Source organism: Mus caroli, unplaced genomic scaffold, assembly GCF_978045245.1.
Source record: "Mus caroli unplaced genomic scaffold, Mus_caroli_1 scaffold_13, whole genome shotgun sequence".
Taxonomy (NCBI): domain Eukaryota; kingdom Metazoa; phylum Chordata; class Mammalia; order Rodentia; family Muridae; genus Mus; species Mus caroli.
In genome coordinates, this window is record NW_028227268.1 from 15,940,039 (window position 1) to 15,953,139 (window position 13,101).

Sequence of the window (13,101 nt, forward strand, 5' to 3'; positions counted from 1 at the left end):
GAAGAGCAAGGTGGTACTAAACTTTTCAAACTTTTTTTCCCATTATTCAAAAGTATTTCAGGCTGGAGAGATGGCTCAGTGGTTAAGAGCACTGACTGCTCTTCCAGAGATGCTGAGTTCAATTCCCAGCAACCACATGGTGGCTCACAACTGGTGGCTCACAACCATCTGTAATGGAATCCAATGCCCTCTTCTGGTGTGCTCATATGCATAAAATAAATATATCTTAAAGTATTCTAGTTAACATACAGAATGGGCTTCACTACATGTTCATACCCATAACATGGTACTTTGCCCATGTTTGTTCCCACAGTACTCTCCCCTTCCTTCCATTTATATTTTAAATTTAGCTTTCTTCTGTACATTTTTCTGTAGCTTAGCTTATCACTTTGCAGAGCTAGAACTGAAGCCTGTTTTCCTGTGCCAAGAATGCTCTGGCATTGTGCATCATATATTTATAACCACACACACTTGACCCCAAGGCCTCCTCCATGTTGGGCGAGCACTCTACAGATACACGTCCAGCCCTCCTATTCCAGTGCATTTATCAAGGCTCTTCTGTCTTCCTACTCCTTTCTAAAATGGCTATTTGAAAGCTCGTATTAGGTAGTAGAATGTAAAGTGCTTAAGGACATAGGGTGGCAAATACCTAGCAGATTAAGTAATTCTAGTCGACTTGTTCAGTTTCAGAAAGCACTGGGAATCTTTTAACACCCTAACCCTAATAAGTTAAAAAGCATCAGGAGCTTGTGTTTTCCTGGACTCACACTCTGTAATCTCTGTTGACCTTTCAGTATACAGTTTAGTAGGACTTAGATTGCTGTATGAGAAGCTGTGCATTTGCCCACTGAAACAGTCACAGTAGAGTCTGGGAGAAGGGGTTCTCTGAGCAGTTACCGTGGCAGTCATCCAGTTGGTAAAATCTTTTAGCCACACTGAGTCTCAAATTGTAACATCCTGTTAGAAAATGTGTTGGCTGGGTCACTAGGTATAGACAACATACCCAGTGTTTACACATCCTATTGTAATGACTGTAAGAGGCTTGAGGGCTCAGGCACTTGTCCAGCATGCTTTGAGGCCCTAGGTTCAATGTCTAGTACAGTCCAAAGAAGGGGAAGGGAAAGAAAGGAGAAAGAAAAACTCAATTTGAAGTTGCCTTGGCAATTATAGCCCGGTGCAGTGGCTCACACCTATAATCCCAGAAGAGATGGGGTTTACCAAATTTAAGGCCAGCCTGGTTAGCCTGGACTAGATGTGAGACCCTGTCTCAGAGTTTGGGGCTGGAGAAATGGGTCAGCAGAAAGACACATTTGCTGCTCTTGGAAAGGATCAAGCATTGGCAACTATCTGTCACCCCATCCAGTTCCTCCGCTTGCTTCTGCACACACACACAAGTACATTCAAGTACAAGTACACACACAACATATGAAAAAATAAAAACCGAAGCTTGACACCTTTTCAGGTATTGCTTTCCCTAATATTCTGGATTCCAAAGAAACTGTGTTTTCCTCCAGTCCCCTTGCTTTTTGTGAATTCGTGATGTTTGTGCGATGATGAGATGTTTTGAGACAGAACAAAATTTGGCATTTTAAACGCACTAAGCAAGGTTACAGCTGTGTATAAAACAGATCTTCAGGTGAGGGTAGTGTGTGTTTCCAGGTTCCTGTATGATGTGGACAAAATTCTTGGAAGTTAGTCGACTGGTTTAAATCTGAGACGACAGAAAGAAAAAGTATTCATTATTTGACAGTATGTACACGGATGTATTGGGCCCTCACTCCACAGTAACTGAAGTGACTAAAAAATCACTTCATGATAAAACGGAGTCCTCATTTTATTAGTCCTATATGGTTTGGCCCCTGCTGTCTTCTTTCATAAAGGCAAACTCATCACAGGTTTCTGCTAATAGAGGACATACCACCAAGACTTTAATCCCATCCCAGCAGAGGCAGAGGGAAGCTGATCTCAAGGCCAGTCCAGGCTACATGTGACACTATCTCAAAAATACCTCACTACCAAAAAAATAGTTACGAAGGACTTAGGGACAAAAACAAAACAAAAAACCAAACAAACCATAGCTCTCGTTTAGTTGAGCTATTTTCTGTAATTTAAGGAGAAGGAACTTTGGGCACAAAGGGTAAATTTCCTCTTTGTTGTTCTATTGCGCGAGAGAGACCCAAGAAAGACTTGTTTTTCCATTGAAGTCCTACCAGGTGAAATGGCACCTGGGATTTGGGAACGGCAGAGATAAGGGGTGGGAATACCCCTGGTAGCCAAGTCAATAGCTATAGTTAGCCCTTGCCCCTTTTCTTGCTGCTGGGTTAGGAGGGGTACAGAGGCTCTAGGGTCCTTTTGAACTGCAACAATTACAAGCTAGTAGGTCTTTCGCTTCCACATACGTGGAGAAACCTGCCTTCGTCCTAGATAAGGAACGACCTCAGCAAAGGGGAAAAGACTAGTTAATAACTCTCTCCCTGACGCAGCGACTGCGGGTCCAGTATGTCCGGTAACGGTAACGTGGGATGGAAGCAGAAGCTCTCTCTGGGGTAAAGCGGAGCTTCCTCCACTGGGATGGGTGGGGTGAGGCGAGGCGAAACGAAGCGGAGTCCTTCGTGGGCAGGGGGTAAGGCGGAGCTTCTTCCGAGAGCCGGGCAAGGCAGGACTTCCTCTGCAGGAGGCGAGAGGCGGAGCTTCCTTCTTGGGTGGGGCAAAGCAGGGCTTCTCGGTAGGGGAGGGGCGGGACTTCCTCCGTGGGGCGGGGGTAGGTGGGGCTTGTTCCGTGAAGGGGAGGGGCGAGGCTCGGCCAGTCTCCCTGGGTCCCTCCACTGCGCATGTCACGTTGCGTACCTCCCTCCCAGCAACCGGCCTGGCGGCAGCGCGGCTACAAAACTGAGGAGGCGGAGCCGAGACGGAGTCGGTACTGCGCTCTGACTCCTAGACCAGGTACCGGGTGGCGGAGCCGCCTGGTGCGCTCCCAGGGACAGTCCCTCTTGCCAGACTCCGAGTCCATGTCCTCGGTGGTGAGCCTCAAGTGGCCATCCCGGCTCACCCTCGCCCTCCTCTGGCCCTCATTTAACCCGGGTTCTGGGTTCCCGCATTGAGGTTACAGCCTGAGAGCAAAATTAGGCTTGGGCCTGGCTGGGGAGATGCTGAGCAGGGTTGCCGGACCGGAGAGGCTAGCTACCGCATGGGGCTTTTCCGGGGCTTCCAAATGGGGTTGAGTTCTCATACGGAAGCGAGATCAGAGCTATTCTCTGCTTTGGTCAAAACGAAGAGTTTCTAGATGTGTTGTCTTAAGTGTCCCAGCAGTTTTGGGGACCGAGTATGGTGGCGGAGAGTGAGCATGACAGAAGGGAAGTGGCTAAATAAAATTGTTCATAATTTTAGGAGATAACTTCTCAACTCAGTCTTCTGCTAAGACCCTAAGGTACTTCAATTTGACCCCTTTCTCCCAGACTGTTGGACTCGGTCTTACTGAAATACCCGTTGAAGTAGAACCATGTTCCAGTGTTTGGATGGGTCTTCATGAACTAGTTGATAACCTTATCCGGAGATAACCAACACCTGAGACTGACTCAGATCTTTGAGGGTTGATAAAAATTTGAGACTGTGGGCGTGGCTCAGTGTCTGAGTTCTTTTTTTTTTTTTTTTTTTTTTTTTTTTTTTGGTTTTTCGAGACAGGGTTTCTCTGTATAGCTCTGGCTGTCCTGGAACTCACTCTGTAGACCAGGCTGGCCTCGAACTCAGAAATCCGCCTGCCTCTGCCTCCGGAGTGCTGGGATTAAAGGAAGTAGGAGCCTGAGTTCTTGATTAGCATCAGTGCGGACTTGCTTTCCATTCTCCACACTACCAAAAAGAAAATTGCTAACTTACTTCTGCCGTAGTGCAGGAACTTAATAGTTTAACCATTAGTACAGAAACTGGTCAACTCTCTTCACCCTTTAATTAGGTTTCTTAGAAGATGTTTGGCTGGGTTTATAGTTGTGACCTCCGACATAAAGTTTGGAGGACCAGTGGTAAAAATAGAAGGAAAAAAAAATCTGTCAGAACAAGTGAATTCTCCTATCGGTGCCTGTTGTAGTGGGAGAGATAATGAGGCGATAGTGTGGTTGGGTGGTTGGAGAGGTGTCTCTGTCGATAGGAAGACATGCTGCCGTCTCCAGAACTCATGTAAAGAGCCATGTGTGGCCATGAGCCTGTGACAAGAGAAACACCAGAGCTTTCTGGCTGCCAGCCTGTGTCCAGAGTGGTAGAGTAGAATACACAATGCCCTTTAGCTTCACCAAGCATAGAAACAGGTACACACATAAATACATATATACATACATACATACACACACACACAAGTACATATATATATATATATACATACATACATACATACGTATACACACATTGGTAAAAGTGTAAGAGTTAATGTGGGAGCCTGGCATGATGGTACATGCCTTTAATCCCAGCACTCAGGAGGCAGAGGCAGGCGGATCTCTGTGAGTTCGAGGTCAGCCTCATCTACAGAGTGAGTTCCTGGACAACCAGGGCTACACAGAGAAACCTTGCCTTGAGGAGAAAAAGCTAAGGTGAGGAATGTAGGTGGTTAGTGGGAGCGCTGCTGTAATAGAGGGTACTGAGTGTCAACATTAGACTAGGGACAAAAAGGGAAGTGGAGTCTATAGACTACACTCAGTCTTTTCTTTTTTTCAAAAGAGACTGTAGCCAAGTGTGATGTTGAATTCCTGATCCTCCTGTCTGTCTACTGAGGGCTGACATTCCACACATGAGGTATCATTCTTAGCTGTGGATTTCTTTTTTTTTTTAAAGATTTATTTATTGATTATATGTAAGTACACTGTAGCTGTCTTCAGACACTCCAGAAGAGGGAGTCAGATCTCATTACAGATGGTTGTGAGCCACCATGTGGTTGCTGGGATTTGAACTCTGGACCTTCAGAAGAGCAGTCGGGTGCTCTTGCCCACTGAGCCATCTCACCAGCCCTCAACTGTGGATTTCTGTCACTCTTACAGCCTTAGCTGGTGATCTTTGAGTCCACCACGCCATCGCTGACCTCCTTTTAACCATCAAGCACTACTTTCCTCACAAGTTGCTACCCCTGCTTCTTGGAAGACAGAGTCCTCAACATTAGTTGACCTCTCAACCTTCGTTGAACTTGGCAGAGATCAACAGAGGAAGACATCTGATGTGCACCCCTCCTGCAAGCCTTCAGTATACACTCAGTATATACACACACTAAATGAATAAATATTTTAATCTACCCCTCCACTAAAGCCACTTCTACCTCCGAGCTTTTCCACTTCTAGCATTGGCTCCGTGGCATATTAATCATTTTCTGAACACTAAGAACACAAACACACATCAGCTGTGGAATGGGCTCCCAGAGAAGGTATTGAGTCTCTGCAGTTGTCAGTCAGGGACTACACCGCCACATATCTAGGAGAGTTTGTAAAAGATAGTCCCCAGCCATGCTTGGTGGTGCAGGCCTGTAATCCTAGCAATGAGGAGCATGGAAGCAGAAGAATCAAGTTCAAGATCCCTGTCAGCTACATAGTGGCTTTGTATGTAGGAGACCCTGTCTTAAAGCAAAGAGTTCCAAGGGTGGAGAATGAACTAGATAGCCTGGGCTGGGCTGGGCATGCTTCATAGTTCATTCTTAGCCTCTCATCTGTTCCTGGTGTTCCCACTGCCACAGACTCCAGGAAAGGGGTTTTCTAAGCAGCTTGCTTTTCTCTGGGCTATTTTTACCCCTCCCTTTCTCCATTCCTTCATAGATTGACATTTCTTGGACTGTTCTTCCAAACAAGGTTTCTCAAATATTAGTTAATACCACAGTCCACATGGCAACGGCATTGTCATTTCCAGGGAGTGCGTTAGAGTTCCCCAGCCCACCCCAGACCTTCCAAACTGCAGCCTGCGTTTTCACAAGATCTGTAAGTGGTTTGTGGGTACAAGATGTAAGACACACTGCTTGGACTACCATTGTGTGTCAGCTTTCTGTTCAGAGCCTCCCATGCTTTTCCTCTCCCTGCTAGTACAGCCATGTGCTAGCATGCATGGTCCTCACACACTTAGAGAATGTCCAAAGGGCTATTGTTTCACGGTCAGGCAGTTTAGTGTTACTGAGTGACTCGTGTGTGGCATGCACTGCTGTGGAAGTTGGTGATACACCTTTGCACAAGACAGAGCAGATACTAGATAATAGTTACCCTCTTTGGCTTGGAATTTCCGGTTTCTTTAGTCACCTTTGATACTGCGAGGCCTCCTTCCGCTCAGCTGTGCTTTCGCTGAGTCCTTGTCTGTTTCTCTGGCCTGTTTATTGGTGGGCACCCGCTTCCATAACCAGTTAAGGTAGCATTTGTGTGTGTCAGGTACCAGGGCCCTGGTAAAAGGATGTACACACTTGAGGATGGGGAAGGCTGCCTGGTTCTCTTTCAAGGCCTGACACCAACAGATACTCCGGGGTTTTAAGACAAGTTAGAAGTCCACATCCTTTTCCAGGTTTAATATATAAACATCATAGCTACTCTTTCAGGTAAAGAAAAATAAAACTAAAAATAATTTTTTCTATACTGGGGATTAAACTTAGGGCCTTGGGCATGCTGGGGAAATACCACACAGCTCAGAGATTCCTAATCTGTACTTGTAAGGTAAATATGGACTACCCTAAAGTAGATTTCTCAGTTTGTGCAACGTATATAGAATTTACTCAACACTAGCTAAACCTGAGGTCCTCATTCTTACTTCTGCGGACTTCCGTCCTCTCAAGCACCAGTAGAGTTTTAAAACTAAGTAACCGTTGCTTGTAAATAATGAAGCTGGATGTAGGATGGGGTGCACCTCAGTGGTCGAGCACTTGTCTAGTTATCTCTAAGGCCCTGTGCTGGATCTTTAGCACCACAAGTCAGTAAATTATAAGGCTATTTTGTTACCTGTCAACTATGAATATTGCTTTGCCAGTGTATTGTGGGGTTAAATGTTGATAAAAATGGATTCATGTTTTAAATGACATACCCATCTGCTTCATCCTTCCGCTGTGGTTTTGTATTCTAAGGACATTTGAAGCAGCCTAGTGATCTTAATGTGACATAAAGTAGAAGGTGTTAAAGTATCTTTTCTTCATCCAATGTAATTGCTGTTGCCAAGGCTCACTGCCTCCCTCTGCTAACCTAGGCCTAGTCCTGGAAGCTTCTAGCCTCCATGTAATCTAATCTAGGTCTAGAATGTTTTCAGCCTCTGAGACTTACTGCTGAACAAGCTCACCCTTTCTAGCTCTTTCTGAACTCTGAATGGCTGGTCAACCCAGCTGTTCTGGCTCAAAACGCCTGTCCATACTGACTGATTCAAACTGGCTTTTTGGGCTTCTGACTGGATTGCTTTGCTTGGCCTCTTACTAACTTTGGCAATGTGTTCTAATCTTCTGGCTCTTTCTCATTTGCTGGCTCATTCCGTCTTAACCTGTGTCTAGCTTGTTCTTTGTCTGCAACCTGTCTCTATAAAACTGTCTCAGTAAAACTGCCTCTCCCCTCTCCATCTCTCATTGCTGCTCTTTTAAGTCACCTCTCTTTCCTCTCTGTTCTGAGAGCTAGGCATATCCTATTCTGTCAGATCTTTCTCTGATTTGTTAGTTTGTCAGCCGCTCAATTAGTATCACTTTCAAACATGGATGTTTCCTTTTACAAACTAATTTTACCTTCATTGTTTAGATTTAAAGGTATATGCTAAGGGCCTGTTTCTACTCCACATGGCCATAGTAGCCATGTTGCTGGATTAAAATTCCTCTACAAGAAATAGAAAAGGAGGCCCTGAGATGACTCAGCAGTTAAGAGCACCAACTGCTCTTCCAGAGGCCCTGAGTTCAATTCCCAGCAACCACATGGTGGCTCACAACCATCTGTAATGGTATCTGATGCCCTCTTCTGGTGTGTCTGAAGAGAGCAATGGTGTACTCATATACATAAAATAAACAAATAAAACTTAAAAAAAAAAGAACTAGAAAGGGAAAGTCCCTCAATATTCAGATGAATGTCTATGTGCTTTTAGATTGGTTTTGGTTGGTTTTGGTTTTGGTTTTCCCTTGACCCAAGATCTCTTATGCAGCCAACTGGCCCTGAATTCTTTTTTTTTTTTTTTTTTTTTTTAAAGATTTATTTATTTATTATATGTAAGTACACTGTAGCTGTCTTCAGACACTCCAGAAGAGGGCGCCAGATCTCGCTGTGGATGGTTGTGAGCCACCATGTGGTTGCTGGGATTTGAACTCTGGACCTTCGGAAGAGCAGTCGGGTGCTCTTACCCACTGAGCCACCTCGCCAGCCCCCCTGAATTCTTGATTCTTCTGCTCCAGTCTCCCTAGTTCTAAGATTACAGGTCTTTTGCCACGATACCCAGTTTGCTCTGCTAGTCTAAAAATTGAGGTCTAAATTTTTGTTTTGTTTTGTCCTACTTATTTGTTTATTTTTGACACAGGTCATGTAGGAAAGGCTAGTTTCAGAGTCATAGATAGGCAAATAAGACCTTGAATGCCTGATCCTCTGGCTGGGATTACAGGTATGCAACACCACACCCATCTTAAAAAATTTTTTTTTCGTTTGTAGAATCCTTAGACTCTTTTCAGTACACAGTTATGTTATCAGTAAATAGTTTTATACTTTCCTACAGGTGCAGCTGGCATGTCTGTAATCCTAGCTCTTAGAGTCGGAGTCAAGAGGATTGTTTGAAGCCAGCCTATATAAAGGACTTTGTCTCAAAAATAGCAGTGCTGGTGGCTCACAGGTAGAGTGCCTGCCTAGCGTGTCCAAGGCCCCTCAGGAAAGAGAGCAGTCACTGCAGTTTGCTGAACATTTTAATTCAAAGTAAAGATTGCACCTGTATTTAAAATATTCTACTATCACTAAACCAACTAAAAGATTATTGGATGGGTGTGTTGGGTGGGTGTGGTGTTACAATCCCAGCGTTTAGACAGGCAGATATAGGAGGATTAGAAGTTCAAGGTCGGGGCTGGAGAGATGGCACTGACTGCCCTTCCAAAGATCGTGAGTTCAAATCCCAGCAACCACATGGTGGCTCACAACCATCTGTAATGAGATCTAACGCCCTCTTCTGGTGTGTCTGAAGACAGCTACAGTGTACTTTCATATAATAATAAATCTTTAAAAAAAAAAAAAAAGAAGTTCAAGGTCATCTCCTGCTGTTGTGAGAGATCACCCTGGGTCTCTAGAAAGAAAGGGGAAAAGCCAGCATTTCATGCTTCAGACACCATGCGCCTGTAGTTCCTGTTGCTGCCTTGTACTGGGGACGGCAGTGCTGTGTTTTTTTTTTTTTTTTTTTTTTAAAGATTTATTTATTTATTATATGTAAGTACACTGTAGCTGTCTTCAGACACTCCAGAAGAGGGCGCCAGATCTCGTTACGGATGGTTGTGAGCCACCATGTGGTTGCTGGGATTTGAACTCTGGACCTTTGGAAGAGCAGTCGGGTGCTCTTACCCACTGAGCCATCTCACCAGCCCCCAGTGCTGTGTTTTTAAAGAAGCTCACTCTAAGTCTGTCACCACTTGCCTCTCTCCAAGTGGAAGAAGTTTCCCGCCATCCCTCCACTGCACCCCATTCTTCCTTACCTTGTCCTGCATTCTCTCAGCAGCTCTGCCAAGTGTGGAGCCCACACTGGCCTGCAGTTCTCCAGCCTTCTGCCTTAGCCTCTGAGTTCTCAGAATACAGGAATGTACTAACACGCCTGACTCCATACATCTTTTCTTCACAATGTACTTGGACAAATACATCCAAGTGTGTTGTCACTCAACACTCTTCTAAACAAGTACTCAGAAGTTAGCGAGTTCTGTGTCTGGTAGTGAGCCTCGGGTGGTAGACCAGTAGTACACTTTGTCCAACAGATGCTTTGTCTAGGCTGGGGATGCTGCTCAGCAGAGTTCCTACCCAGCATCCAAGAAAACACCCAGCTCCATCCAGAACACCACATAACCCAGGTGTGGTGCACACCTGCAATCCCAGCATAGCCCATAGTGTGCAGACTTTCAGGAGTACAAGGTCATTCTCTACTTTGTGATGAGTTTGAGGCAGCCTCTACCTACAGGAGACTGATTCAGAAGGAAAAATATTTCTGCCGGGCGTGATGGCACACACCTTTAGTCCCAGCACTCAGGAGGCAGAGGCAGGTGGATTTCTGAGTTTGAGACCACCCTGGTCTACAAAGTGAGTTCCAGGACAGCCAGGGCTATACAGAAAAACCCTGTCTCGAAAAACCAAAAAAAAAAAAGAAAAGAAAAAAAAGAAAAATATTTCTATAAAAAACAATTTAACCAATTCTTTCTGCTTCTGTTTTCCTTTTAGGTTTAAGTTTTTGAAGTTGAAGTAGGGTCTACACAGTAGGAACCCATGTCTTTTCTTGTAAGTAAACCAGAGCGCATTAGGGTGAGTGTTCCCAGTCTTCTGGCTTTCTATTTGTCTTTTCTGAAAAGTGCTTGCGTTGCTATTACAGTGGGTTGTTTTGTTTTATGTGACACTCGGAATTATCTGGTGGACAAAGAGACAGGAAAGGTGGCTTCTTTGATGAATCACTTGGTCACGTGTTAAATGGCTTGGGCCGTTTCTGTGTGGTTACACAGTTGGTAAAGATCTCTTTCTCCTGCTTCTCAGGGATCTCTGTTTTTAAAATCACTGTCATACTGTAGTTACCCGGACACATTTCTAAATATAATCATGGAGAGTCTTTAAAACTAACCTGAAGAACGTATTATATCTTAATTTTTATCAGGGACTAGTGAGCTGGTCCAGCAAGTCCCGGTGCTTGGTGCTAAGCCTGACTACCTGAGTTCAGTCCCTTGGACCCACACAGTGGAAGGGGAGACCTGGCTCCCGTGTCCTCTGATCCCCACATATACATCATGCACACATGTGCACACACACACAAAGACCGTATACTCACCTGACAGGGGAGATGCCATGAAGGTGGTTTCCCAGGTGGAGACTTAGCACGCAGATATGCTGACCCCTGCAATTTCCCCCAATTCAGAAAACTCAACTGTGTACTTTGTGGTAGTGAAAACTTGGCTCCTACTCTCTCCTGTAAAAATTTTAAGAAAAAATATGGACAAATATTGGGTTTAACGCCAATGACTTCAGTACTTATGGGCCGCTAGCTGGCTCAATAGGTACAGAGGCTTTTTATCAACCCTGGAGACCTGAGTTCTATCATTGGGGACCCCTATAGTGAAAGGAGAGAAATGAGTTCCACCCGTTGTCTGACCTCCATGTGCATCTCTCCCCCCCCCCAACAAAATAAATAATTAAAATTTTCTTAAAGTATGTTGTTATCTTTCATCAAGTACTTAATTTTAAAATGCAGTCATGATTATTTAAAGATCTTAATCATATTTATTACAGATTATTTTAATTACTTAATATTTAAGGATTCTTAAAATTGTATTTTAAGATTTTTTTATTTATGAGAGATGAATTTACCATTCTCAAATATGAAAGCACAAATTATCCTTTGTAGTATAGTTCATAGAAATTTTTACAGTAAATTTGATTTTTTTAACCCAGAAAAAATTGTTACAAAGAAGGACAAAGGGACTTTATAGTATATGTATTATATATCTTATTTTATATTTTATATATCATATAGCTTATATTTATATATTATATAGCATACTATATATCATATAACTTATTATATAGCTTATTTTAGAATGTTCTTTAGACTTCCCTTTCTTGTATATACATGTATAAAAACAGTTACACTGTAAGGAATAAACTTCAGTGTTAATTAAGAGGACACGGTAACTCACTACTTAGCCTGAGTTCCACTCAGTGGAAAGAATGCCTCCATGCCAGACTTTGACACCGGTCATGAAGTGAAACAGAACCTGTATGCCATTGCTTTAAATAGGAGCCACATTCCTATTTTAACCTGTCCTGATTAAGGTGAAACTGGACCCCTGACTAGTATAATGGAAACCTAACACTGGTCTGAAATGGGCTGGCAAGGCGCACAATGATTGTGCTAGTTTAGTCCTGAGAACTTGAGAGAAGTTAAGTCTCGGGTTAGAAACCCTTGTAAATGTGCAGCCCCAGGAGCCTCTGTGCCCCCACGGAGTGACAGAGAGGATGAGCATGCCCACAGTGTAAGCATGACCAGCAGATCTGAGACAGGAAATCAGCAGGAGTTCTGCTTGAGAAAACGGGACTCAGAGTGGGGAAGGGGCAAGGAGAGGGTGCTGGGCTGTAAAGATGTCCAAGGTACATGAGCTGCGTGTGTGAAAATGCCAGGGGGATCTCATCCTCCACACAATGATAGATGCTATTTTTATAAACAGAACAGAACAGAATAGAACAAAACAGAGTAGAACTTGGGAAGGAGGATTAAGGAGTTTAAGGCCAGGCTAGGCTACAGAGTAAGACCCTGTCTCACAAAGGTAAAAGTCAAACAGAAGAAGAAAGCTTTGTCAATTAAAAAAAAAAAAAAAAGGATGGGATATGCTAGGCCACGTTTTATAAACTAGCAGAGGCTTGTGAAGAATTCTTGTGAATTCTAGTAATACTTTTTCAAATGGGCATGAATGATCCAGAACTTGTAAGGACGACCTATGGAATAAACAAGATGGAACCAAAGAGTTTTTCTGTCTAGGAGAGAAAACATTATTATTGGGATGGTTCCACGTATTTCCCCTCAGTCACATTGATGAACCAATCGTCATTTTGCGTAAGGTTAGACTTGAGAAAGGAATGAATCTATTGTTTGTAGCCAGTTTCAAGATCCTTACTTTTCTATGGCCTTAGTCCTGTTGTACTGCTTAGTTTTATGTTTTTGTGGGGTGGTCGTCTTATTTGTCTCTAAAGGCTGATAGCTACTATGTTGTGGCTCAGAAGACTCACTAATTCTCTTTGGGGTTTTCCTCTTTAGCGGTGGGTCTCGGAAAAGTTCATTGTTGAGGGCTTAAGAGATTTGGAACTGTTTGGAGGTAAGTACGGTATGGCACTTAACATCATTTCAGGATAACTGCTGCTATTCTCCTGCTGACTCCATCAGTTTATAGACGTTAGCAGTTTGAAGAACCATTGTAAACTGTGT

The 13,101-nt window shown here is 43.8% G+C and overlaps 1 protein-coding gene across 5 annotated transcripts in view; it reads left to right on the forward strand.

Moving 5' to 3' along the window:
• Positions 1–2,826: 2,826 nt before the first annotated feature.
• Positions 2,827–13,101, forward strand: part of Strada (STE20 related adaptor alpha) — a 32,286-nt gene continuing 22,011 nt past the window's right edge. Inside the window, exons 1-3 of one of the 5 annotated variants that reach the window (XM_021177864.2) lie at positions 2,827–2,943; positions 10,359–10,439; positions 12,934–12,991. In XM_021177864.2, the coding sequence (XP_021033523.1) occupies positions 10,404–10,439; positions 12,934–12,991 (94 nt within the window). In that variant the 5' untranslated portion in view covers positions 2,827–2,943; positions 10,359–10,403. The remainder of the gene's footprint in view (positions 2,944–10,358; positions 10,440–12,933; positions 12,992–13,101) is intronic. The other 4 variants (XM_029483222.2, XM_085829478.1, XM_021177859.2 and 1 more) reach the window with 4 other exon arrangements.